This window comes from Macaca nemestrina, chromosome 6, assembly GCF_043159975.1.
Source record: "Macaca nemestrina isolate mMacNem1 chromosome 6, mMacNem.hap1, whole genome shotgun sequence".
Taxonomy (NCBI): Eukaryota; Metazoa; Chordata; class Mammalia; order Primates; family Cercopithecidae; genus Macaca; species Macaca nemestrina.
In genome coordinates this window covers 71330039-71357397 of record NC_092130.1, presented here as the reverse complement: position 1 = coordinate 71357397, position 27359 = coordinate 71330039, and the positions used below count along the sequence as shown (strand labels likewise).

The 27359-nt window shown below is 34.2% G+C and overlaps 1 protein-coding gene across 13 annotated transcripts in view; it reads left to right on the top strand.

The window, feature by feature from the left end:
* Positions 1–27359, top strand: part of LOC105471095 (FER tyrosine kinase) — a 692543-nt gene that overhangs the window by 589892 nt on the left and 75292 nt on the right. For all 13 annotated transcript variants that reach the window (XM_024789505.2, XM_011723459.3, XM_071098641.1 and 10 more), the window contains one exon: positions 2416–2539. In XM_024789505.2, coding sequence (XP_024645273.1) covers positions 2416–2539 — 124 coding nt within the window. The remainder of the gene's footprint in view (positions 1–2415; positions 2540–27359) is intronic.

The window sequence follows — 27359 nt, the reverse complement described above, 5'->3', positions numbered from 1 at the left end:
AGCTGACTAGGCTTGTGGAATGGTGGAACTGTGTTCCTTCCCTTAGTATTACTATGCCTGTGGCTTAAATAACTATAAATTGGAAATAAATTGAAAATTTCCTTTCCTAGATTTAATGACTTTAAGCAGGAAATTGTTCTAAGGCAGAAATATTGTTGGATTAACTACAGAACAATCAGAAACCCCTTCTGTATTTTTGACTGTGTTACAGTATTTGGAAAGAGTTGTATATCGCTCTACCTTCCTAGTACTTTTATTTGCTGGACATCACTTTTCATTCATTATTTAACGCTATTTAAGTGTAGTGTTTGTCTTTGTTTATTCATATATTATGCATTAAACAATATTTGGTAATCTGTTGAATAATAGTTTGTTAAATAATTTGTTGAATAACAAATGTGGGTTGGGAGTACAAAGAGTATTATATCAAGAAGTAAATTTTTAAGAGGCAGATGATAAAGTGATAACTGGAAAAAAAGTATCAGGATTCTACAGAACAGCACTGGAGTTATGTATGTCATATGCTGCTTTTAAATTAAATTGCAGAAAAGATTATTTCATTTAAAAGTTATTCTATAGCTCAGACAGAATACTATGTGGTTTCAAAACCAGAAGGTACATGTTTTCTAAAACAGGTACATATATCTAACAAAATAATTAATATGTGAATATTGGTTCAAGTAATAGCTTGAACTAAATATTAATTTCAAGTCTATTTTAATAAGCATTTTAGTATCTATTAAAGTTGATAAATTAGTGGAATTTTACTTTTCACTATTGAAATCAGGTTTTGTTCTGATTTTTAAGTAAAGCTTGATAGAAACTATTTCAATCATCATCCTGGTAATTTAATATATTTGGTATTCACTTAAAAATAACAGAAAAAAATTGACACCATTAAGTTTATGTTTAAAGCATAGCTTATTTGATTTTGTTAATGGCTCACCTAAATTTGTATAATACTTAAACTGTGAATAAGAGAAAAGGTTAGAAAAGAAGAGAATATTTAAAGGAGAGTTAGGCAGATGTTTATTTTCTAGGTATTCTCATTAAGGAAAAAGCCATTAAGTCTTCACCTCTATAGCTTTTGTAGTTAAGAAAGCATAGATCCCTGATGAAGAAAGTAAAAGAACAAAATAGTCTAGAAATGACAAATAAAATCCTAATCCCTCTTTTAAAATTCTGGTTTAATATCTGGGGGCCTAATAGAGAAAGTGGGAAAGATTGTTTTTGGAGAACATGTATTTTAATATACTTTAACTCTTTTTTAGTAGTGCAACAAACTATAAAGTAACTAAAAAGAAAAATAAGTCTAAGCTTTTAATGTTATATTAAAAATGAATGCAAAGTTTTATGGTTGCATTATTCAGTATGGTAGTCACTGACCATATGAGGCTCTTGAGCGCTTAAAATGTGGCTAGTGCTTCTAAAAAACTGAATTTTAAATTTCATTTCATTTTAATTGATTTAAATTAAAATACTGATATTCAGTTATTGGAAAATTTTAAGCATGTTTGGAACATCTTGGGTATGTGAATCTACTTTTCAGCTGTAAATTTAATGAAATCTAAATATAGATCAAATATTTCAGATGAAATTTACATCTAAATTGAGATGTACCATAAATGTAAATATCATATTTCAAAGATTGTGATTTTAAAATGTAAAATATCTCAACTATAATTTTCATATATGTTTTGGATATATTAGATTCAAGAAAACTATATTATTAAAATAATTTGCACATTTAAAACTTTAAAAAAATGTAGCTACTAGTAAACTTCAAATTACTACTTGGCTCATGTTATGTATGTCTTGGACCATAAAGGTTTAAGAAGTTTTTCTAAGACTTCACTGGAATTTATTTGATGCATAAAAATGCAATCTGGGTCAGTGAGTAAATCAGGCCAAAATCATAGCATTTTTCTTTTTCTCTCTGGACATTGCTATCAGTTATGTTGGTGTTAATAGTCTAATTTTTTAAGCAATCGCTGAATCTAATAGCTAATCCAATATAATTTACTTTTTACATACTCATATTTGACTCATAATAATATAGTTTTCATGTGGCATTAGAGAAAATCAAATTCCATAGATATTAATGAAGCAAATTGGTAAAAATAGTGATAAAGGAAAAAGTATGATTTTTGAGTGTTATTATGACCTGGATAATGTACAGTATGAAACACTTAAAGTACTTAAACTGTATCTAGAAGAGATTATGGTGTCTGTTTTCTAATATGATATCTTCTTTTCATGTTTTCTGTTATCCTCACCTCAAACAAATTGGGCAAAAAGCATGGCCAAATGTGTAATGCATTTTGCTCTGTCAAATATTCCTAATAGATCCAAATAGATGATAAATGTTACTTTCATCATAACTTTGTCTCATTGTTCATCTGTCAATTCCTCTAGGAGGTGATTTCCTCACCTTTCTGAGAAGGAAGAAGGATGAACTAAAACTCAAACAGTTAGTGAAATTTTCATTAGACGCTGCTGCTGGTATGTTGTATCTCGAGAGTAAAAACTGTATACACAGGTAAGGAGAACATTTTTAAAGCAATTTTTGGTTTTATTAATAGAATGTTGGAAAGCTGATGTATTTGCTACAATACAGAACTCATTTTCTTTCATGAAACTCATGGCTTTTCTTGTTGTTTTCTGTATTTTGTGTGAACGTGTCCTCTGCTTGTTGTTTATATAGTTTATACAAACACTCATTTTTCCTCTTACTTGAAGTGAGTACCTAAGTAGATAGTGATTTGCCTTCTAGTTAGAATTTGTTTTATTATAATCATGAACAACAGTCACATGGAATGTACTACAATTTAGTAATATAAGAAACTACAGCCTTGTAATCAGGTAAGATTGTTTCATGTGTTGTCTATTCTCATTTTCCAAAGAAATTACATATGAAGTCATGGTAAAGCATAATAGTAAAACAGCAATTCATGACAGTGAATCTGGTCAAAAGTAAAAGATTTCAGACTCATTTAAGGCCCTTTTGGACGAATTAATTTTTTTTTTCATTTTAGTACCTACTAATTCATGGCATTGTATTGAGAAAATAAATACTAGTTATTTCAAAGGAGATTTTACGAAACTTGTTCTGATTATATGTAGTGACCTGGTCTTAATGCTTTATACACTGTGGTTTTAGTTGCTTGTAGCAGGAAGTGTTTTTTAGTGCTAAATGTCAGTACAACTTAGAATCTGTTGCAGAATTCATGTCAGATCCTAAATATGGCTAAGTATAAATAAGCACAATGAAGTGGAGAACTGATGCGGTTTTTATGCACCAGAAACTGTGCATAATACTGTTTAATGTGGAACAGGGTTCATTGCTAGATTGAGCTGTTATACACTTTATGTAACTGGTTTTGTTACCGAAGTATGCTTTTCTCTGAGGGGTATCATTGTCTAGGCTTTGCTTTAACACTCTAGTGAGGTTGTATAATGTATAATTAAAGGAAAGCAAAGTTACCATCGTCTTAACTATACATTTATGTGATCTCAATAGATATTTTTGACTTAAATGTCCCCACCCCCACCCAAATTTTACTTAGTGTTCAGTTTTATTCTCAAACTATAATTATGACCTGTATTTTAAATATGGTTCAACAATTGCATATATTTTAAAATTCATTTCTATGGAGATGTATTTTTTTGGAAATTAACTAAACATAAGACATTATCATTGTATTTCTGTTTTACTTTCTATGACTATAGATTGAATCACATGATAAGAATTGACTTAAAAAGCTTTTGATTCTGGATAAAAATTGTACTATCATTAATTTCATTAGTGGTCAACACTGTGTTAAAAGTAACCATTAAGGTTTTGCTCTTCATTTGGAGAAAATGTGTAATTTTTATTGCTGAGGTATTGAGGTGTTTCAAATTCTCTTTGGTAATTACTCCTTTTGTCTCTGATTTATTTCATACTATTAGACTGGCTGTGGCTTTAAACTGTAATAAATGCACATTATTGAAACCTTTTTTTTTTGAGGCAGAGTCTCCCTTTGTTGCCCAGGCTAGAGTCCAGTGGCGCGATCTCGGCTCACTGCAACCTCCGCCTCCCGGGTTCACGCCATTCTCCTGCCTTAGCCTCCCGAGTAGCTGGGACTATAGGCGCCCGCCACCACGCCCGGCTAATTTTTTGTATTTTTAGTAGAGATGGGGTTTCACCGTGTTAGCCAGGGTGGTCTCGATCTCTTGACCTCGTGATCCGCCCACCTCGGCCTCCCAAAGTGCTGGGATTACAGGCATGAGCCAACGCGCCCGGCCTGAAACTTTTTTTAATTTGTCAGTTACCACAACTATTCTTTAATTTCTGGGACATTGCATTTGAAAGGACCATTGTTTCAATCTCTTGCTACTTTTTATAGTGATTATTTTTTTTCAAAAATGGATCACTGTGTAAATGTCTATGTCATGAGAATTAAAACTATTCTACATTGTAGATGGCAGTTAGCTTTTTTGAATTCATTTCCCTCTCTAAATCATAATATTATCTGCTGTAATGTTATTTTTCCCACTTTACTTTTTAAGAATTTTCATGTCTTCACAAATTTTTGAAAGTCAACCCTTTCTTGACCACATATCCTAGCAGGTTATGCATAGACCTATGCCATTTGCCTACTGGGAAGGTTTCCCAGTTGAACATCTTGAACAATGTCAGTGAGAGCGGGTTTGACAAATAGGCTTCAGCACTAGCGCCAACTTTTAGTGAATGGTAGGGACTCTCCCTGTATACGTTGAGAAGAATTCCAGGAACAGCCGTAAAGAGTCCAGTGATCAATTAGTCACATCTGCCAGGGTACACACTAGTATTAACACACACACCCCAATTTGTCATCCTTGGCATAGAATATCTTCTTTTTGTCTTTATTCTCATAAATACTTTTCTGGCATTTAAAAATGTTTGTTATGACTTTTCCTTACTAGCCATAATATAGCAACAATATAATATTTTTCTTTAATCACTTTCATTGAATTCTTCTAAACTATCTGCTTTCTTATTTCCTTTGTTAATCATGAGTGCTAGATGAATTTTATGATATCTCCCAACTAGTGGTCCTTTGTTCCTCTTCAGACTCATTAAATGCTCTTTTGGATAATTTTTTTTTTCATTTTAATACCTCACCAATTCATAGTATTGTATTGAGAAAATAAATTATTCTTTGTGTTGATTTTTTTCTAATAGTGAATTGTGCTGTAGAACCCTGTTCCTATGTGCCAGCCTATGCAGCTTTTTCTTTGGAAATAGTAGTAGTTACAATATAATTTTACTTGATGTAAAGTTAAGACATAGATTATGTGTTTTTGCTCCTAAGAAATATGACAGAAAAAATATAGGATTTACTACAGTGAAAAGGTTTTTCCTCACCGAAAAAATTTCTAATGAGGTATTTCAAAAATGAACTAAAATAATGTAAAACATGATTGAAAGTTCCCTTTAGTTTTTCAGGTAATGAGCAAAAGTTCTAAGTCCCATTTTTGATATGCCAAAACATAACAAAAATAAGTGCATGTCTATGAATTACAAAGCCTGTGTCCAACAAATCCAAGCAAAAATTTTAAACCTGCTTTAAATTTTATATGAATTTACAAATTTTATCCTGTTCACTGACTGGAGATCACTGGAACTCAGTACACACTTGAAAATATTTCCAATTGTCTCTTCCCAAAATAGTGTTTTTAACTTTTGAAGGACACACATTCTTTAGCTTTGTTTTGTTGTTTTGATATGAGAAGAGCAGAGCAGTGTTTCATTATAGGAAAACAATTACAACACCTATAAAATGGAAAGAGGTTACCGCATTAAGAAATGACCTGCATTTGGAAATGTTCTTGTTGTAATTTCCATTTAACTTCCAGAAGAGTTGTCTTGCTACAGGTTTCTAGTGGAAACTGTTTCTGTTTACAGCTTGAGGATTGCTGTATAGTTGGAATTTTGGTTTAGTTTTAATCAGTGGCATTTTATTTAAAACTATTCTATAGGCCAGTGTGAAATTTTCTTTCCTACTTATACTTTATTAACTGTTTGAAATACACTGATAAACTTTGTGGTCTGTGTAACAAAGGTATGTTACTAGATTGTTAGATGTCATCTATAAAGAATATTCTGATTTTGAAGTTAAGGGGATTCAGGATTGACATACTTGATATAAATGGTAATGGATTCATTTATGGTTTTATTCTTGATGAATCTTACTGGCAGATTTGTTTTTATTCGGGTTTATTTCTAAAAGTTGCCTTTGTGCCATTGTTCTTTGATAGCTACAGAAAGTAAAAGGAGGATACACTTTATATTGCCATATACTTGAGTGAAAGACCATAATCAATGGGGAGTTTGGGGAACGTTTCTTAATTTCATATGTCATTGTCAGTATCAAAAAAGATATATTTTGGAGGGGTTAAGTAAAATATTTCTTTTTCTAATTTTCAACTCTATACTGATTCTCTTCATGTTTGGTTCTTCTAACACAGTGATTTTTTTTTCATCATGGAGTAAGCTAACAACTTTACAAATTAGAGTATATCCGACCACATTTATTTTATTAATCAGTCAGAGTTTTGCTTATCCATTGAAAACATTGATTTTCCAATGTTTCACAAATGTGGGCAGTTGCCTACTCTGTGCCAGGGGCTACCAAAATGAAGATTATAGTCACTGCCCTCAGATGGATATAACAGAAGTTAACAATAATGCAAAGAGATAGTCAATTTTGTGATAAAATCTACAGAATTCTTTGGGAGTAATATCAAGAGAATCTAATATGACCTGTCAGTATGGGGACTATGATGGGAATAATCAGGGAAACTTTGCAGAGAATACTCTCTGAGTGAGACTTGGTGGATAGGTGTGTCACTGAATAGAAGGAGAAAGAAGATTCCAGCGAAGAAAAATTGAAAGCAAAGTTACAACGCTTTGTAAGAGAGAGCGTGAATTAATTGTGGACATCTTGTTGAAAGAGTATGAATTTTAACTGGAAAAAGAAAACTAATTTGAATTTACAAAACCCTAAAAAATGTATAATCTCATGTAAATGTATATGAGACCAATATTATTTTTAAGCTTCATTGGGAAAACTAATTTAGGAAGGCTAAGATTGCCAGAAAGGGAATAATATTATATTTCATTTATATGTTCTAGAAGAGATTGCCTTGTCCAGTGATTTCTAATAAGGATTACTTATGTGTACTTTTTAAGTTAAATGTAAGATGCTGCTTCCAGCTTTTATTTATGTGAGTGTGTATGGTTTTTTTTGAGACTTCATATTTTATTAAGTAAAAGATCGGTATGCTGCTGACCATTTACATTTTTCCCGATGATCTTTGAGGGTTTTTTTCCTCTATTTTTAAACTGTAAATGATTACCTAGTGTCTGAGCTTTTCCTAAACTGTGAATATACTGAAAAAGTAGTTTGTCTTTGGTGCACCTTCATATCATTTAAATGGTAAAATAAAGACAGATAAATATAAAATGTTTTCTGTGACGTATTTGAACCCGTCATCATTTCTGTCACTCGTGATCTACCATATACTCAATTGAAGGCACTGTAAGACCACTTTAAGTAACAGAGGCCCAGAGAGATTAAAGGAAGGTCACCTAAATAATTAGTGACCGGGCCACTGCTAGGTCTTAAATGTGCTGACTGCATTCTGACACATTTCCTGTCATTCCAGTTTTTTGCTCTGTCTCATTCAAGTATTAGTAACCCTAACAGCTGGCATTTATTAAGGGCTCACTGAGTACTAGACACTGTTCTAAGGGCTTTAGGTGCAATGTCTGAGAATGTCAGCTTCCTGAGATCAGTGATTTTTATTCATATTGTTCACTATTGGATTCCAAAAGCCTGGAACAGTGCCTAGCAATGGACGCTAAATGAATGAACCTTCAAAACAATAGCAGTAGTATTGTTTAAGCCCGTTTTACACATGAGGAAACTCACAGTTAGGGAGTTTGAGTATCATGTCCAAGATCATATTAAAAACAATTGGTAGATTCAGGATGTGAATCTCAGCACTCTGGTTCTAAGCCCACACACTGAATCTACTCTACTCACTTGCACAACAGAGGTATCTTCTGATTACCTAGGAAAGTCAAGGCAGAAGGCCAGATGGTATTTGGTGTAATGGCTAAGCTTATATTCAACATCTGCACCCTGTAATGATCATGAACAAAAACAGAAGAGGGTTCTGAAGGCTGTGAAATATAATTTTAGAAAGACAAACCAAGATGTTTTTATCATTTAATGAACAGTTGCTGAAATGCAGGAGCATTTTGTTATTGCTTCTCTATTTAATAAAAGCTTGAAATTTTTTTTCATTTTTATATATTGTTGTTTAGAATGCCCCTTTATGCTTATCTGTTAATTAAACACACAGGATTAAAATAGAGATGTGATAATCTCAGTTAGTTGACTAAGCATTTATGACTAATTTTCTTGTTCTAACATTTGATTTATAATTTTGAATATATTAAGCTGTATTTTTATTTTTAGCTCTGAAACCAATTTTGGAGGAAAGAGTTTGCAGGGTCACTGTTACCTAGAGCTAGAGGAGACAGTCTCTTATGTGCAAGGGGATAGTTCTCAGATGATGGGGCATGTACTAAAAGCCTTCAAAAGATGGCTGTCATGCACTCATGGAGTGCTCACTGTTTGCCAAGTATATTCATATTCTCATTTAATCCTTATATTTCTATGAGATTCGTACTATTTAATCTACATTTTATAATAGAATAGATTGAGCCACAAAAGGGTAAGTAACTCTTCTAATGTCACACAGCTAGTAAGAGGAAGATTCAGGCCTATTCTGAGCTGATGAGAAAACCTGTGAAGTAAAGCAAAAGAATTAAACTATGTATTAGATATATTTATCATTTTCTTCCCTTTTGTGAAGATGGTCAGCCATATGGATAGCTCTCTTATGAAGCAAAGCTTAAAACTAATAAATGCTGATTTAGAGAAAGGCTTGTTGTACGGAGAAGAGACTCTTTTATACATCCTATCTCTGTATTTTCCTGGGATGATTCACTCCCTCACATTTCATGTTATAGGGACTGCTAGTTGGTCTGTTCAGTCTCCTTAAATTGTAGCTCATACCAAGTCCATCCAACAGGCAGGAGATCAATCTCAGTACAAGACCATTGGTTCAACCATTGGTTTGAGAATTCATGTTCTCAAGTCAAACCTGATTATGATAAAGTTACTCACTTTTTCTAGTTAGTCTTAATCAAATTCTGGGGAATTCATCAGAACATAGATGGCACAGAAACAAGTTTGACCTTCTAGCTTGCAAATTGTCTCCTACTCCCTGGCCTCCAATGCAGGATTGGAGCAGTCAACATGCAGAACTAGAGAACTCTAACCTGTACCATTTGCTGGACATTGACTCTCAATTTTAAAAATTACTGGGTTCTTAGCACAATTATTGTTTTAAAATATGTTCATCATTTTATTAGATACAAAAGCACTACAAGAAATCCTTTTCAGTCCCAGGCTTCTCTTTTAAAGTGTTCTGTGCCAGTCTGGACTGTTTCCATCCACATTGCCAACCCTGATATCCATTAAGTATAAGCATTTGCAGAGCAGTTAGCAGCTTCAGCATAGTGGCTAAGACCACTGATTTGAAACTGGAATGCTCTGTGCATGAATCGTAGGTTTTCAACAATTTAGCTGTGTGATTTTAGAAGTCCTCTCCTCCCCACCGGGGAATTCCCTGTAACCCTTAACCTGTTTTATTTTTTGTGATAGTCCTTACTATCACCTATGTTTATTTTATTTATATAAACATACACATGTATGTACATATGTATTTGTGTGTATATGCATATGCTTATATTTATATAGATACGTATATAAAATAACTGGTTTCCTTTTTATTGCTTTTCTCCTCCAACTAGACTGTAAGTTCCATGAGGACATTGACTTTATTTTGTCCATTACTTAGTCCTCAATACAGAGCTTCTAGTCAGTGCTCAACAAAAATTTGTTGAATGAGTGAATGAAGTTACTTACTGTGCTTCGTTTCTTCCAGTATAAAATCAGGATGATTTTATATCAGGATTTAAAATCAGGTTGATTATACTGATTCAAGTTAGAGAAAGCAAGGCTACTAAAGTAGCAAAGGAGTATCTGAAGGCTCTCCACTCCCCACAGCATCTCAGGGGGACTACAACTTAGAGGGAGAGGGAGAGACAGAGACAGAGACAGAGACAGACATACTTTTAAACCATCAAATCTCTTGAGAACTCACTATAACAAGAACAGCATGGGGAAAACCACCCCCATGATCCAATCACCTCCCACCAGGTCCCCCTCCCACGCCCACAACATTGGGAATTATGTAATTCAACATGAGATTAGGGTGGGGAAACATAGCAATACCATAAGAAATTCTTGTATAAAATAACTTTGGTTACTGTTTGTGGTCTGGTGTGCCTATTTTTACTTCTTATGGACAGATATTTTTATTATAGAACAAAAACATGTTTTGTAATATGCTTATGTGCTCTTAAATTAACCTTTTAATGCTGAACTTCTTTTATTACACAGTTTGATTTGCTTTTTGTGGGGAAAGAAGTAGTGCAAATTTTCTGTGAACGTTTTCCAGTGGGCAGTTTTCATATAGTAGTAGTTTAATAAACATCAACATAATGAATCGATAAATCTATGAATAAATCAAATAATTCTGAAGTATTGATTGATTGCTGTTAGATGACTAAGGACTTTATAGAACAGTAGTTATAAGTTATTTCATCCATAAATGTTAATTTTCCATTTTTAATTTTTACCAATTGATTTCTTTATAATGCACAAATGGAAACAGAAATAATTGTATCTTATACAAACCCATATGCGTTATGCATACAGTGCAAAGTTCTTTTTCTGTCACAAGTTAGTGTGAAGGCTTTGGGATGCTTTGGGCATTTTTTGAATTGTTTGAATATGATCATCCAGGCTTATAATGTGACAGCGTCAGTGCTCTTTTCAGAATACTGTCATTCTCCAAGGGTCAGAGAAGCTGAATAGTATCCTATTTCAATTCATTTTTCATCTAACAGTACTTATTTATTATATTGACTCTGCCCTAGCTCAGACAATGGTCAGGGCTTAAGAAAGCAGCAGTAGTTTATAACATGACAAAGTATTAATTTTTAATGTGTTCTTTGAAATAATTGACAGTAAACAACAGATGTATTATTTATTAGAGTGCTCAGGAAGCACATATTTCATTTAGCCCCTTTCTCTCTTATCTGCCCTCAACCCATTCATTATGTAAACTTGTAAGAAAGTGAATGCCATGGCTAGAACAGTGCCAGGGTACTTGGTTCTGTACATTTAAGATAGAAAGCATGCAACAGGTAATTTTAATTCCCATTGAGTAATATTTCTCCCTTTGATCATAAAATTCCCATTTGCCTCTTTAAAATTAGTCTTCTATTTACCTATATAAATTAATGAAGGAATAACATTAAAATAATTGTATTCATTACTTAAGATCTTTAAAAACCCCAGGCAGGACATAACCATATGAGATGATATACAAGTAATCTATAAACCTCTTTATAACCAAATGAAAACATATTTGGCATGTCATTTAGGTATTTACCTTTTTAAAAAAATTACATGGTGCCATATTATAAATTAAGACTTACTTTTTCTCAAACATTTATTATGTGAAGGAAAGTATTTTTCATATCAAAGTTTGATTTTCATATCAAACGTAAGTACCTATCCTAATAGAAACAAGTGTTGTTAATTTCTGTATTTTTGCTTTTATGATATATCTCACCTGGTGAAGTTTCTCATTTTATTTATAATTTGCAAAGCCTCTTTGTGTCTCACAGATTAAATCTGTCAAGACCCATGTTTTGAATGCCTTCTTTGCAAAAGGCCTTGTTTAGACGTGCTCCCTACTCTCAAGGAAAATGAGAGAAGTAAGATACAGATATAAAGATATTTTGATAACTTCATAAACAGTGCATTGGGAGAAGGAAGTTAATAAGACACAATGATGGGATTTCTGAAAGACATTTATATTAGGAAGAAAAAAGTAGCATACATCAGTCTGTTGTAAGAGCCACCAACAAATACTGGAATACTTTATTGAATTTCTTTTATATGATCAACTTCATTCAAAATAAACTTAATTCCCAAGGGATTTTTCTAATTAGTCTTTTAGCAGAACTTAATATGTTATTCTCCCCACCCCATTTAATTATTAACAAATACTTTACTTACTTTGTAAGCATCTGAATGTTGAAAAGCAGCCACATGCTGGTGCCTCATAAATGTTAGTTCAATCAAAGTCATTAAAAATGTACTTAAAGCACACTTCCTATATGTATCAGGCACATGACAGGTGCCAGGGACAAAATACTGGGCATTTAAGATGGAGTCTGTGTTCTCTGGTGCTGAAAAGTCTAGTATGTGTGATACATGTTAACAGGTATTCATCCCAGAGAGCATTTAAAAGTGAGATTGACACCATCATGAGGCCACAGAAGGCATCCCTGAAGAGGTGACATTTGAATTGAAAGTTAAGAAGTAACTACAGGACAGTGGAAGAGAAGAGATAAATAATCACTTAGGAGAGAAAGAGGCATGGAGGTAGAAGAGAGAATTTCAAGACCATGAAAGGAAATCATACTGACTGGGTTAAATACTGACTTGAATTGCAACCAGGGAGGTGGCAGGGACCAAATCCTGTGAGAACAGAACAGGTGTAGGAGGCTCATCTCTGCTCTGGTTGCAGTGAGAAGCCACTGTAGGGTTTTAAGTAGAAGAGATCAGATTCATGTTTCATGCAGATCACTCTGGCTATAGTATGGAGACCAGACTGATAGAAGAGTAGATACAGGGAAGATAAATTTTCAGAGATGTTTTTATCAAAACATTTTCCAGGTATCTGGTTTGTACACCTGGATAATAGGGATTCACTGAGGAATCCCTGAGGATTCCCCGAGGAAACACTGGAGCAGGATTTTTTCCTCCCCTTGGAGGGAGTGGAGGGGCACTGTGAATGAAAATTATGAGTTTAAAATTTAATTTGGGAAATGTTGATTCTGAAGTACCTAGAAAATATTTATGAAGCTATTGAGTAGACAGGTGAGTATTTAGACCTAGAACTCAGGCAAACTGACCTACACATAGCAATGTGAAAGTGATGAAAGAAGAACAGATGAGTGAATCAGTGAAGCTTTTAATGAATTAGTAAATCAATGAAAGAAATATTTCAGGCTAAGAAAAGAACATGGAAGAATACATCTGGTTTTCTGAACTCTACATATACATTTGAAAATTCACAATTTTGCCTGTGGATTTTTAAAAGGAAGAAATTTTAAAATTGATTATAGTAACACCCAATATTTGTTATTTCTAGTACCATTAATCCAGTTTGACAGAAAAGTAACTCTGGAATAATGTTTAATTAATTTATTTGCTTACTTTAATAACCACTCTGATGGTTAAGTGTTTCCTTTAAAATTCTAAATTATATCAGCATTGCTAATTTTATAGTTCCACAAATTATAGCAGCAACTAGAAAATGTAAGTGAAAAATATATTTTCATTGTCAGAAATTTATCTAGTTCTGTTCGAATAAACTACCAGTAGGAAAAAGAAATGTGCAAAAATACCGTTCATAAAAAGAAGACTATTTCTTTTGGAAATTTTTCTTAGAGAAGAAAACCAGGAGAGTAACTGATTTTTTCTTCTTTAGAGTCTTGTTATCTGATTAACAGAACTTCTAGTAACATTTGAAATAATATAACAGTAAAATATGTGAACAGGGAATACAGCTTGATACTGCTATTCTCCAGTGACCAGAATTTAACAAAGGCAACTACAAAATTGTCTCTCACTTTTTTTTTTTTTTTTTTACATCTCAAGGCATGAACATTGGTTCACTTAAAATAGAGATGTTTTCCTGCTTTTTCTATGATAAAAACAAATTTAAGAACAAAAATAATTGTCTTGTGAAAAAGTATATGAATTAATATCCAAAGGTTTTTTTCCAACTGTCACCTGTTAAAACAGGGTTATAATGGTAACCTACCTCACAGTCACTGTTTGTTGGTTTGTTGGTTTGTTTGTTTGTTTTTAGGTTAAATTAAAATAAGACATAGATAAGCCTTTGAGAAAACTAAATGGTGTTCAAATTATAGTAGTATTAAATTACTATCCAGTTGTAGATGAAGAGGGAGTTAGACACCAAGATATATTAGAAAATGAAAAGAAAACAGACAGATGAAGAAATAAATGGATTGAAGAAGGAGCAAGTTAAAAAAGGTTTGAATGGGATAAATGCAGATGGTGATCATTATTCTAATTAAGAATGTAGCCTCTCTATGTATCCACTGCCAAGGAACCCTGTGTCAACTGTAATGTACCTGAGGTAAAACTTACTATTGGCATCCAGTGCTGGTCATCTCAGTGGACCTTCCCTGGTGTAGACCACTGCTTCAAAGCAGGTTCTGAGAGAGATCACGATGCCCAGAAGTTTTGACTGCAGCTCTCTCGCTCACTCTCTTTTTCATATTTCCATCTTTAACATTTTATTTACTTGGAAGAAAAACACTGCAACATTAAGAAAGTTTTAGCTGGTGTGTTTGGGCCTTAGTTTTCTTGTCTTTATGAGGAGAGAGGGGAATTAGCTTTTTTCCCATTATCTTTATTAAATAAATCACTGTTTTAGAGTTTAGTTGAACCCATATTATGAAACATTTGAAAACTGCTTAAAAATGAATGTTTAATGCAGAAGGGTCACTGCAGTTTCCAGCAGTGCATCTTCTAACTTCCTATTCGTGATGCTGTTAGTCTGCATCCTACTGAAAAAGAGTAGACAGTTTTCTGATCTGATATTTCAAATATACAGCCCCTTCTCAGTAGTATGAAACCTTTGACATTTTCATAGATATCCATGCCCTCTTGAATCATCTGTCTTTCCTAATCCATCTACCTGTCCAGCTGTCTTTTCCAATGCAAGAAAATGTGGCCATAGTCTACAATCCTCTAGGTTTTGAGAAAAGATAAGAATTGGCTCTCATCACTGCTGAAACTAGAATCAGCCTGATGATATCAGAATAATACAAAGTTCATCTTCCACAATTGCTCAGTTAATAGTAACAGGTTAATAATATGAGGAGGGCTTGTTAGGTCTTTGCTGAAGTGAAAACTGGGTTTTTCCTGCCTGATCTTGATCCACCCTGGGAACCTCTGCTTACATATCTATGACTTGAGGACATCAGGAGTCCTAAATTAAACAGCAGGAAAAGATACAGAAAAGGTGTGGACTATATATATCTACTCAAATATATTTCTTTTTCTAATGTTTTAAACAGTAAGAAGCAAAGGAAACAGGATATTTCAGGAATTGTTTTATATTACCAGATGAAAATGTCTGAGAACCACTACTTTTAAGCAGTATCTGTGGAAAGACATTCTCTTTCCGCTTCTTGGGGCAACAAATGTACTTACATTTTTCATAGGAAACTCTTCAAGCAACTGAGTTCTCCTGAAGTTCTTTAAATATTGTTGCTTAATGTGTACATGCATGCACAGCACAAGCCAGGAACCTCTTGAAGGGTGGAACTATATTCATGTTGAGGTACTGTCCCCCTTGCCTAGCACAATGCCTGGCGCATAGTACAGCTGAGTAACTCATGCACAAAAGAATTAAAGTTAGGTTAAGTGTTAAGAAATCTTAACTTTTTGCAGCACAAAGTATGTTTTACCTTTATAAATGCTTACTCATTGATAATGATATTTAGAGGAAAAACTAAACTTCCCGAATTTGCTCCAAAGAGCTTATACTGAAAACATTATCTAATGTTAAATCATTTAATATGCAAGAGAAAAGCCACGGGAAATAGACAACAGATGAAACAAGATTTAAAAAATACAAAACTATGTAATCAGGGCCATAAGAATGGCTTTTCTAAGCTATTGCCCTTATGCTTTCTAAGTAAATGTGATAATGATGATTGGTGCTAAAGTGGCATTCTTAGAATTGAAAGTCTATGTGTCCACTCAGTGAACTGTATATTGGAAGTGATGGATGCTTACTTCCCCACTCACTGCACTAATCCCTCACTCTAATGTAAAAGGACTTGATTAATTTCATTTAATAAGCCATGTCTTTTGTAACTACTGTATATGCAAATGATGATTGTAGCATACTCAGGACTATATGAGTAATTTATTTCCCAGTAGCTATCAATTATTTATTTTTTCATTTATCACTTTTGAATTGTGAAACCTTGCAGATGTTTGAGTAGAAAGAAGTAAACTTTATTAAAATAATATTTAATAAAGATATTAAAGTCAATGGTACTGCTTTGCTCATTTTTATATATGCTAATATCAAGACCTCATTGCTTCTGAAGCTAGCTGTAATCATGCAGGGTTTTAACTTGGAACCTTTGAGGATAATAAATGGATGAGAAAAAAAAATGGGTGAACCCTTGCTCTGTAATTTTTTCTTCAGGGCCAAATACCATATTGAATATTTTAGGCTTTCTAGGTCATATGGTTTCTGTCACAACTACTCAACTCTGCCGTTATGAAAGAAGTTACAGAAAATATGTAAAAGAAACATGTCTTTGTTCCAATAAAATTTTATTTACCAAAAAAAAAGCAGACTGGATTTGGATCATGTTTTACAGACTCATACTATAAAATGAGAACTAAAAGCATCCTTCTTCTCAGCATATCTATCTTTAATTTTCCTTTGAGACTGCTCAAATCCCGCTCCCCCTCTTGTCAGCTTCCCCTCATTCTCTCTGTCCCTATTGTCTGTATTATATCCTGTTATCTTCTAAAATGAAAGTCTTGTTTTACCAACTACTTTTGTTAGCCGTTTGAGTGTATAGATTGCCTTCTTCCTTCTTTCCCTCTTTTCCTCCCTCCATTCTACCATCCCTCCCTCCTCCATGTTGGTTCTTAATGGAGAAGCCAGTAGATATTTATTGCTAATAATGAATTTATTTTAATTCTTGACTGTCCTCATAGGAGATATTATAAAAGTAAGTATTTTATTTAAATTCCTCAGACCCTAACATAGTAGTCATTAAATGCTTGTTGCTAATGAAGAGTTTAACATTTTTATCATGAAAATTTGTAAACATATAAGACCAAGGAGACTTGTTAGGCAAAAGATGAGAAAGGCCTAAACTATAGTAGTGATAGAAAAGAGAGATAAAATTAAAGACTATTTAGGAAGTAGAATCAACTTGATTTATTGATAGGTTGGCAATGATGGGCGAAGGTGACTCCTAGGTTTCTCAGATCCCAATGGAAACCAGGTATTTTCCAAATAATACTGCCATACCTATTCACCAGCCTAGGCAGTTCTAAGTGGAAAAGGACTTGCATGAGCATAGCAAAGTAAGTGGTACCTTATCTTAACTAATTATCTCTATACCTATGAGATTTTTAATGTTCGTTTATAATAATGGTTATCTTATCCTCAAGTTATTTCAACCTAAAATTATGTAAATAGTTCAAGTTATTTTTAGACATCTCTATAAGTAAGCTTCCTGCTAGTACTCTGCCAGACAGATTTTGTGCAGTTTTTGTTTGTTTGTTTGTTTGGCGAGATTCCTCTGTTCTTTCAGAAAAATCAGAATTTTCAGCTTCCAGTTGTTTTGTGGTTTGTGTTATTTTTATTCTTAAATTTTGTAGTTAGATGCCTTTCTGTTTATAATTCAAAATTATAAAAATATCACTTACACAAATAGTACTGTAAACTCATTCCTTTTCTTCTTACCCCTCCTTCCTTTCTCAAGCCTTGTTGATCTACTCTATGGTAGGTGTAATGTTAGTTCTAACAGAGAATTCTGTAATGAATAAAAATGTCTCTTCCATCAAGAAGTTTTTCATATAAAAGAAGATGTGGGCCATACACATTCTATCAGAATATATAACAACATGAAATGATGAGATACCAAAGAAATTAAAGTGGCTTGAATTGGGGAAATATTTCTTTCAACAGATTGGATACATGAATGCAAAAGGAGTGTGCTGGGGGCCTTTTTTGAGTTACAGTATCTGTGCTCCCTTGGCCACCTGGGTCTAATTGTAGCAGTGTCTTGAAGAGGTCATCAGGCTTCCAAAAATGTGTAACCTATACCAGGAGATGGAAACTTGTGGAATGATATTTGCCAGTTGTCTTTACTGATAGATGTTGACAAGCAACGTAGTAGTACTGACTCTAGACTTCAGTTATAAAAGAATTATTTGTCTATAGCCTTTGTTTAAAACTTTGCTTCTGTTGCTTCATAGATTTTCTCTTTAACCTTTTTATGCAGAATGTTCTGTCAGATTATCCAAAACAAAACAAAACAAAATAGCAGTGTCAGTATATTGCTTCATTTCTGTTTGCAAGTATATTTTGACAATGTGTGTGTCATCTAAAATGTTAAGGAATCAATGATTCTTTCAGTTCTGAAGCCCACCTGGTGAATTAAACTAAATCTGCATCAAGTGATTCATCTAAAATGTTGCTATTTTGCCTTACTCTGTTTACATGTTGCTTGTGCTGATGTCATTGATTATAGGCTGCCACCATATTTCAAGATAATTGTTACTGATGCATCCTGTCTTCATTCACATAAAACATTTGCATTGCATTTTGCCTTCAGGATGTCACTCTTTGTAAGTAAAAACAAACACAGAGTTTGAAGACAAATGGCATTTTTAAACATAATGTTTTTTTCCACTTTCTGTATGAATGAAAATTATCAGCAGTTCAGAGTAAGGACTAAAGTGAAATTAATAATAAATACATATTTTTGTGATTATGCTTTTTAAAAAGGCCAAAGAACAGAATAACTTTTAAGTTTATGATTTTGCTATTTTCCATCATAAATGTCAGAACTCTTGGAAGGGAATGTTTCATGAGACAATTTGTCCAGGCTTTTAGCTTTCCATTTCATCTTTCATATGAGATTTTACCTTTATTTTAAGGGACTTTGTTGACACCACATATTCTTTCTCAGATATAGCATGTTAACTCCATTGTACTTATAACGTTACAATTCAGAAAGGTTCTTTTTCCTTCAGGAATACATTCTAGAATGACAAACCAGAAAGATTTAATGACCTTTCCCATTAAATGTTTAGCCTACTAAAGTCTATTTCTTTGTACATTGGATGAAATCATTGTAAAAGAATCTGTGGGTCAGAAGAAATAGTGACTACAAAATAATAATTCATGTGTTAATAATTCTCTATACCCTATAATTACACTATTTCATGTGAAACAGGGAAATACCAAGCTCTTATAAACCATAAGGATATTGTTGTGTACTTCTATCATTTTGTGATAAATTCATATCATTCTTACGTAAAATAACTTCTGGAAATAAGATTTAGATGCCTAAATTTTTATAATTATTAGATGTGTATAATTTTGATCTCTTCCCTGGATAGTGAATTTGATGATAGCTCTACCTCTCAGCCACTTAGCAAGGGATTTTTCATAAGGAGGTACAATACCAAATGTTTACTGACTGAATGATAATGTGATAATGTAAATAAAAATAATGTATAAATGGTGAGCTATACAAATAATTATTACTTTAATTGTTTAGGATCAGATCTAGAAGCTAATTGGTTAAAATAAAAATAGAAAATTAAAGAATTATGTGCTCCTTCTGGGATAGATATTTATCCTAATATACTCAAGTGTAGCTGACATAGATTTTATACCCATGAAAAATATATTTTACATATTTTTACTTATTTTCTTAATATCATTGCACTCACATTCACTTTCAAATTAAAAGCACAGTAATTATTTTCTGGCCTATGTCAGACTGAAATTTTTTTAATTTTTAATTTTGGTAGGTACATAGTAGGTATGTATATTTATGGGTTACATGAGATATTTTGATACAAGCATACAATGTATAATAATCACATCAGAGTAAATGGGTTATCTACCACTCAAACATTTCTCTTTTGTTTTATAAACTATCCAATTATACGTTTGGATAATTCTTTTTTATAATATACAATTAAATTATTGACTATAGTCATGTTGTTGTGCTATCAGATACTAGATCTTATTCTGTTTTTTTGTGCCTGTTAACCATCCGCACTTCCTTGCTGCTTCCCCCCTGCTAACCCCCACCACACTACCCTTCCCAGCCTCTGGTAGCCATCCTTCTACTCTCTCTGTGAGCTCAATTGTTTTAATTTTTAGATCCCACAAGTAAGTGAGAACATGCGAAGTTTGTTTTTTTTGTGCCTGTCATATTTCACTTAACATAGTGATCTCTAGTTCCATTCATGCTGTTGCAAATGACAGGATATTATTCTTTTTTGTGGCTAAATAGTACTCTATTGTTTGTCTGTCTGTCTAGCTCTCTCTGTCTCTCTATTACATTTTCTTTATCCGTTCTTCTGTTGATGGACACTTAAGTTTCCAAATCTTGGCTATTGTGAACAGTGCTGCAATAGATGTAGGAGAGTGGATACCTCTTTATTACACTGATTTCCTTTCTTTTGGATATGTACCTAGCAGTGGGATTGCTGAATCATATACTAGCTCTATTTTTATTTTTATTTTTATTTTTATTTTTTTTAAGGAACCTACAAACTGTTCTCCTTAGTGGTTGTATTAATTTACATTCCTACAAATACTGTACCAAGAGTTCATTTTTCTCCACATCTTCACCAGCATTTGTGATTGCCTGTCTTTTAGATAAAAGTCATTTTAACTTGGGTGAGATAATATCTCATTTTAGCTTTGATTGGCATTTCTGTGATGCTCAGTGACGTTGAGCACCTTTTCATATACCTGTTTGCCATTTTTATGTCTTCTTTTGAGAAATGCCTGTTCAGATCTTTTGCCTATTTTTAAATTGGATCATTAGATTTTTCTTTCCTATAGAGTTGTCTGAGCTCCTTCTGTATTCTGGTTATTAACCCCTTGTCAGAAGGATAGTTAGCAAGTATTTTCTTCTGTGTTCTCTTCACTTCATTTCCTTTGCTGTACAGAAGCTTTTTAACTTGATGTGATCACGTTTATCCATGTTTGTGCTTTGGTTGCCTGTGCTTGTGAGGTATTACTAAAGAAATCTTTTATCAGCCCAATGTCCTGGGGAGTTTCCTCAGTGTTTTCTTTTAGTGGTTTCACAGACTGAAGTCTTGATTTAAGTCTTTAATCCACTTTGATTTTATTTGTGTATATGGCAAGAGATTGGGGTTTAGTTTCATTCTTCTGCACGTGGATCTCCAGTTTTCTCAGGACCAGTTATTGAAGAGACTGCCCTTTTCCTAATGTATGCTCTCCTTGTCAAAAGTAAGTTCACTGTAGATGTATGGATTTGTTTCTGTGTTTTCTATTTTGTTACATTGGTCTATATGTCTATTTTCAATGACAATACCATGCTCTTTGGGGTCCTGTATCTCTGTAGTATATTTTAAAGTCAGGTAATATGTTTCCTCTAATTCTGTTCTTTTTGCTGAGGAAAACATTGACTATTCTGGGTCTTTTTGTGGTTCCATCTAAATTTTAGGTTTGTTTTTTCTGTTTCTGTGAAGAATGCCATTGGTATTTAGATAGGAATTGCAGTGAATTTGTTGATTGCTTTGGGTTGTATGGACTTTTTAACAATATTGATTCCTTCAATTCATGAACATGGAATGTTTTTTCATTTTTTTGTATTCAATTTCTTTCATCAATGCTTTATAGTTTTCATTATAGACATCTTTTGCTTATTTGATTAGTTGATTCCTAGCTATTTAATTTTATCTGTAGCTATTGTAAATGAAACTACTTTCTTGATTTCTTTTCAACTTGTTTGCTGTTTGCATATGGAAATGCTACTAATTCGTGTGTGTTGATTTTGTATCCTATAACTTTACTGAATGTGTTTTGTTAGTTCTCATAGTTTTTGGTGGAGTCTTTAGGTATTTTCAAATATGAGAGTATATCATCTTCACACAAGGATAATTTGACTTTTTCTTTTCCAGTTTGGATGCTTTTTGTTTCTCTTGTCTGATTGTGGTAGCTAGGACTTCCATACTATGTTGACTAACACTAATGAAAGTGGGCATCCTTGTCATGTTCTAGATCTTAGAGGAAAGGTTTTCAGTTTTTCCCCATTCAGTATTATATTAGCAGAGGGTCTGTCACATATGACTTTTAATATTTTGAGGTATGTTTCTATCATGAAAATGTTGAATTTTGTCAAATGCATTTTCATCATCAATTGAAATGATAATATGGTTTTGTCCTCCATTCTGTTGACATAATATGTCACATTGATCGAGTTGCATGTTCGTTGGACCATCTTTGCACCCTGGGCTAAATCCCACTTGGTCATGATGAATGATCTTTTTAATGTGTGGTTGAATTTAGTTTATTCTTACTTTGAGGATTTTTTTTTTTTTTTTTTTTTTTTTTTTTTTTTGCTTTTCTCTCTCTCTCTTTTTTTTAATTATTATACTTTAAGTTCTAGGGTACATGTGGATCTAGTTCTAGATCCTTGAGGAATCACCATACTGTTTTCCATAATGGTTGAACTAGTTTACAATCCCACCAACAGTATAAAAGTGTTCCTATTTCTCCACATCCTCTCCAGCACCTGTTGTTTCCTGTCTTTTTAATGATTGCCATTCTAACTGTTGTGAGATGGTATCTCATTATGGTTTTGATTTGCATTTCTCTGATGGCCAGTGATGACGAGCATTTTTTCATGTATCTGTTGGCTGTATGAATGTCTTCTTTTGAGAAATGTCTGTTCATATCCCTTGCCCACTTTTTGATGGGGTTGTTTGTTTTTTTCTTGTAAATTTGTTTGAGTTCTTTGTAGGTTCTGGATATTAGCCCTTTGTCAGATGAGTAGATTGCAAAAATTTTCTCCCATTCTGTAGGTTGCCTGTTCACTCTGATGGTAGTTTCTTTTGGTGTGCAGAAGCTCTTTAGTTTAATTAGATCCCATTTGTCAATTTTGGCTTTTGTTGCCATTGCTTTTGGTGTTTTAGACATGAAGTCCTCGCCCATGCCTATGTTCTGAATGGTATTCCCTAGGTTTTCTTCTAGGGTTTTTATGGTATTAGGTCTAACATTTAAGTCTCTAATCCATCTTGAATTAATTTTCGTATAAGGAGTAAGGAAAGGATCCAGTTTCAGCTTTCTACTTATGGCTAGCCAATTTTCCCAGCACCATTTATTATTACTAGTACCATGCTGTTTTGGTTACTGTAGCCTTGTAGTATAGTTTGAAGTCAGGTAGCGTGATGCCTCCAGCTTTGTTCTTTTGACGTAGGATTGTCTTGGCAATGCGGGCTCTTTTTTGGTTCCATATGAACTTTAAAGCAGTTTTTTCCAATTCTGTGAACAAAGTCAGTGTTAGCTTAATGGGGATGGCATTGAATCTATAAATTACCTTGGGCAGTATGGCCATTTTCACGATATTGATTCTTCCTATCCATGAGCATAGTATATTCTTACATTTGTTTGTGTCCTCTTTTATTTCACTGAACAGTGGTTTGTAGTTCTCCTTGAAGAGGTCCTTTACATCCCTTGTAAGTTGGATTCCTAGGTATTTTATCCTTTTTGAAGCAATTGTGAATGGGAGTTCACTCATGATTTGGATCTCTGTTTGTCTATTATTGGTGTATAAGAATGCTTGTGATTTTTGCACATTAATTTTGTATCCTGAGACTTTGCTGAAGTTGCTTATCAGCTTAAGGAGATTTTGGGCTGAGATGATGGGGTTTTCTAAATATACAATCATGTCATCTGTAAACAGGGACAATTTGACTTCTTCTTTTCCTAACTGAATACCCTTGATTTCTTTCTCTTGCCTGATTGCCCTAGCCAGAACTTCCAACACTATGTTGAATAGGAGTGGTGAGAGAGGGCATCCCTGTCTTGTGCCAGTTTTCAAAGGGAATGCTTCCAGTTTTTGCCCATTCAGTATGATATTGGCTGTGGGTTTGTCATAAATAGCTCTTATTATTTTGAGATACGTTCCATCCATACCTAGTTTATTGAGAGTTTTTAGCATGAAGGGCTGTTGAATTTTGTCAACGGCCTTTTCTACATCTATTGAGATAATCATGTGGTTTTTGTTTTTGTTTCTGTTTACATGCTGGATTATGTTTATTGATTTGCGAATGTTGAACCAGCCTTGCATCCCAGGGATGAAGCCCACTTGATCATGGTGGATAAGCTTTTTGATGTGCTGCTGGATTTGGTTTGCCAGTATTTTATTGAAGATTTTTGCATCGATGTTCATCAGGGATATTGGTCTAAAATTCTCTTTTTTTGTTGTGTCTCTGCCAGGCTTTGGTAGCAGGATGATGTTGGCCTCATAAAATGAGTTAGGGAGGATTCCCTCTTTTTCTATTGATTGGAATAGTTTCAGAAGGAATAATACCAGCTCTTCCTTGTACCTCTGGTAGAATTCAGCTGTGAATCCATCTGGTCCTGGACCTTTTCTGGTTGGTAGGCTATTCATTATTGCCTCAATTTCAGAGCCTGCTATTGGTCTATTCAGGGATTCAACTTCTTCCTGGTTTAGTCCTGGGAGAGTGTAAGTGTCCAGGAAATTATCCATTTCTTCTAGATTTTCTAGTTTATTTGCATAGAGGTGTTTATAGTATTCTCTGATGTAGTTTGTATTTCTGTGGGGTTGGTGGTGATATCCCCTTTATCATTTTTTATTGCATCTATTTGATTCTTCTCTCTTTTCTTCTTTATTAGTCTTGCTAGCGGTCTGTCAATTTTGTTGATCTTTTCAAAAAACCAACTCCTGGATTCATTGATATTTTTGGAGGGTTTTTTGTGTCTCTGTCTCCTTCAGTTCTGCTCTGATATTAGTTCATTTTTGCCTTCTGCTAGCTTTTGAATGTGTTTGCTCTTGCTTCTCTATTTCTTTTAATTGTGATGTTAGGGTGTCAATTTTAGATCTTTCCAGCTTTCTCTTGTGGGCATTTAGTGCTATAAATTTCCCTCTACACACTGTTTTAAATGTGTCCCAGAGATTCTGGTATGTTGTATCTTTGTTCTCATTGGTTTCAAAGAACATCTTTATTTCTGCCTTCATTTCTTTATGTACCCCTTAGTCATTCAGGAGCAGGTTGTTCAGTTTCCATGTAGTTGAGCGGTTTTGATTGATTTTCTTAGTCCTGAGTTCTAGTTTGATTGCACTGTGGTCTGAGAGACAGTTTGTTATAATTTCTGTTCTTGTACATTTGCTGAGGAGTGCTTTACTTCCTATTATGTGGTCAATTTTGGAATAAGTGCGATGTGGTGCTGAGAAGAATGTATATTCTGTTGATTTGGGGTGGAGAGTTCTGTAGATGTCTAAAAGGTCCACTTGGTGCAGAGATGAGTTCAATTCCTGGATATCCTTGTTAACTTTCTGTCTCGATCTGTGTAATGTTGACAGTGGGGTGTTGAAGTCTCCCATTATTATTCTATGGGAGTCTAAGTCTCTTTGTAAGTCTCTAAGGACTTGCTTTATGAATCTGGGTGCTCCTGTATTGGGTGCACATATATTAGGATAGTTAGCTCTTCCTGTTGAATTGATCCCTTTACCATTATGTAATGGCCTTCTTTGTCTCTTTTGATCTTTGTTGGTTTAAAGTCTGTTTTATCAGAGACTAGTATTGCAACCCCCGCTTTTTTTTGTTCTCCATTTGCTTGGTAAATCTTCCTCCATCCCTTTATTTTGAGCTTATGTGTGTCTCTGCATGTGAGATGGGTCTCCTGAATACAGCAAACTGATGGGTCTTGATTCTTTATCCAGTTTGCCAGTCTGTGTCTCTTAATTGGACCAATTAGTCCATTTACATTCAAGGTTAATATTGTTATGTGTGAACTTGATCCTGTCATTATGATATTAACTGGTTATTTTGCTCATTAGTTGATGCAGTTTCTTCCTAGCATCGATGGTCTTTACATTTTGGCATGTTTTTGCAGTGGCTGGTACCGGTTGTTCCTTTCCATGTTTAGTGCTTCCTTCAGGGTCTCTTGTAAGGCAGGCCTGGTGGTGACAAAATCTCTAAGCATTTGCTTGTCTGTAAAGGATTTTATTTCTCCTTCACTTATGAAACTTAGTTTGGCTGGATATGAAATTCTGTGTTGAAAATTCTTTTCTTTAACAATGTTGGATATTGGCCCCCCCTCTTTGGCTTGTAGAGTTTCTGCTGAGAGATCTGCTATTAGTCTGATGGGCTTCCCTTTGTGGGTAATCCGACCTTTCTCTCTGGCTGCCCTCAACAGTTTTTCCTTCCTTTCAACTTTGGTGAATCTCACAATTATGTGTCTTGGAGTTGCTCTTCTCCAGGGGTATCTTTGTGGCCTTCTCTGTATTTCCTGAATTTGTATGTTGGCCTGCCTTCTAGGTTGGGGAAGTTCTCCTGGATGATATCCTGAAGGGTGTTTTCCAACTTGGTTCAATTTTCCCCCTCACTTTCAGGCACCCCAATCGGATGTAGATTTGGTCTTTTCACATAATCCCATACTTCTTGAAGGTTTTGTTCATTTCTTTTTCCTCTTTTTCCTTTAGACTTCTCTTTTCACTTCATTTCATTCATTTGATCATCATTTGCTGATACTCTTTCTTCCAGTTGATCGAGTCAGTTACTGAAAGTTGTGCATTTGTCACGTATTTCTCGTGTCATGGTTTTTATCTCTGTCAGTTCGTTTATGGCCTTCTCTGCATTGATTATTCTAGTTATCCATTCTTCCACTCTTTTTTCAAGATTTTTAGTTTCTTTGCACTGGGTACGTAATTCCTCCTTTAGCTCTGAGAAGTTTGATGGACTGAAGCCTTCTTCTCTCAACTTGTCAAAGTCATTCTCCGTCCAGCTTTGATCCATTGCCGGCAATGAGCTACATTCCTTTGGAGGGGCAGATGTGCTCTTATTTTTTGAATTTCCTGCTTTTCTGCGCTGCTTTTTCCCCATCTTTGTGGTTCTATCAGCCTTTGGTCTTTGATGATGGTGACATACTGATGGGGTTTTGGTGTGGGTGTCCTTCCTGTTTGTTTTTTCCTTCTAACAGTCAGGACCCTAAGCTGTAGGTCTGTTAGAGATTGCTTGAGGTCCATTCCAGACTCTGTTTGCCTGGGTGTCAGCAGCAGAGGCTGCAGAAGATAGAATATTGCTGAACAGCGAGTGTACCTGTCTGATTCTTGCTTTGGAAGCTTCGTCTCAGGGGTGTACCCCACTGTGTGAGGTGTAGGGTGTCGGTCTGCCCCTAGTGGATGATGTCTCCCAGTTAGGCTACTCAGGGGTCAGGGACCCACTTGAGCAGGCAGTCTGTCCGTTCTCAGATCTCAGCGTCTGTGCTGGGAGATCCACTGCTCTCTTCAAAGCTGT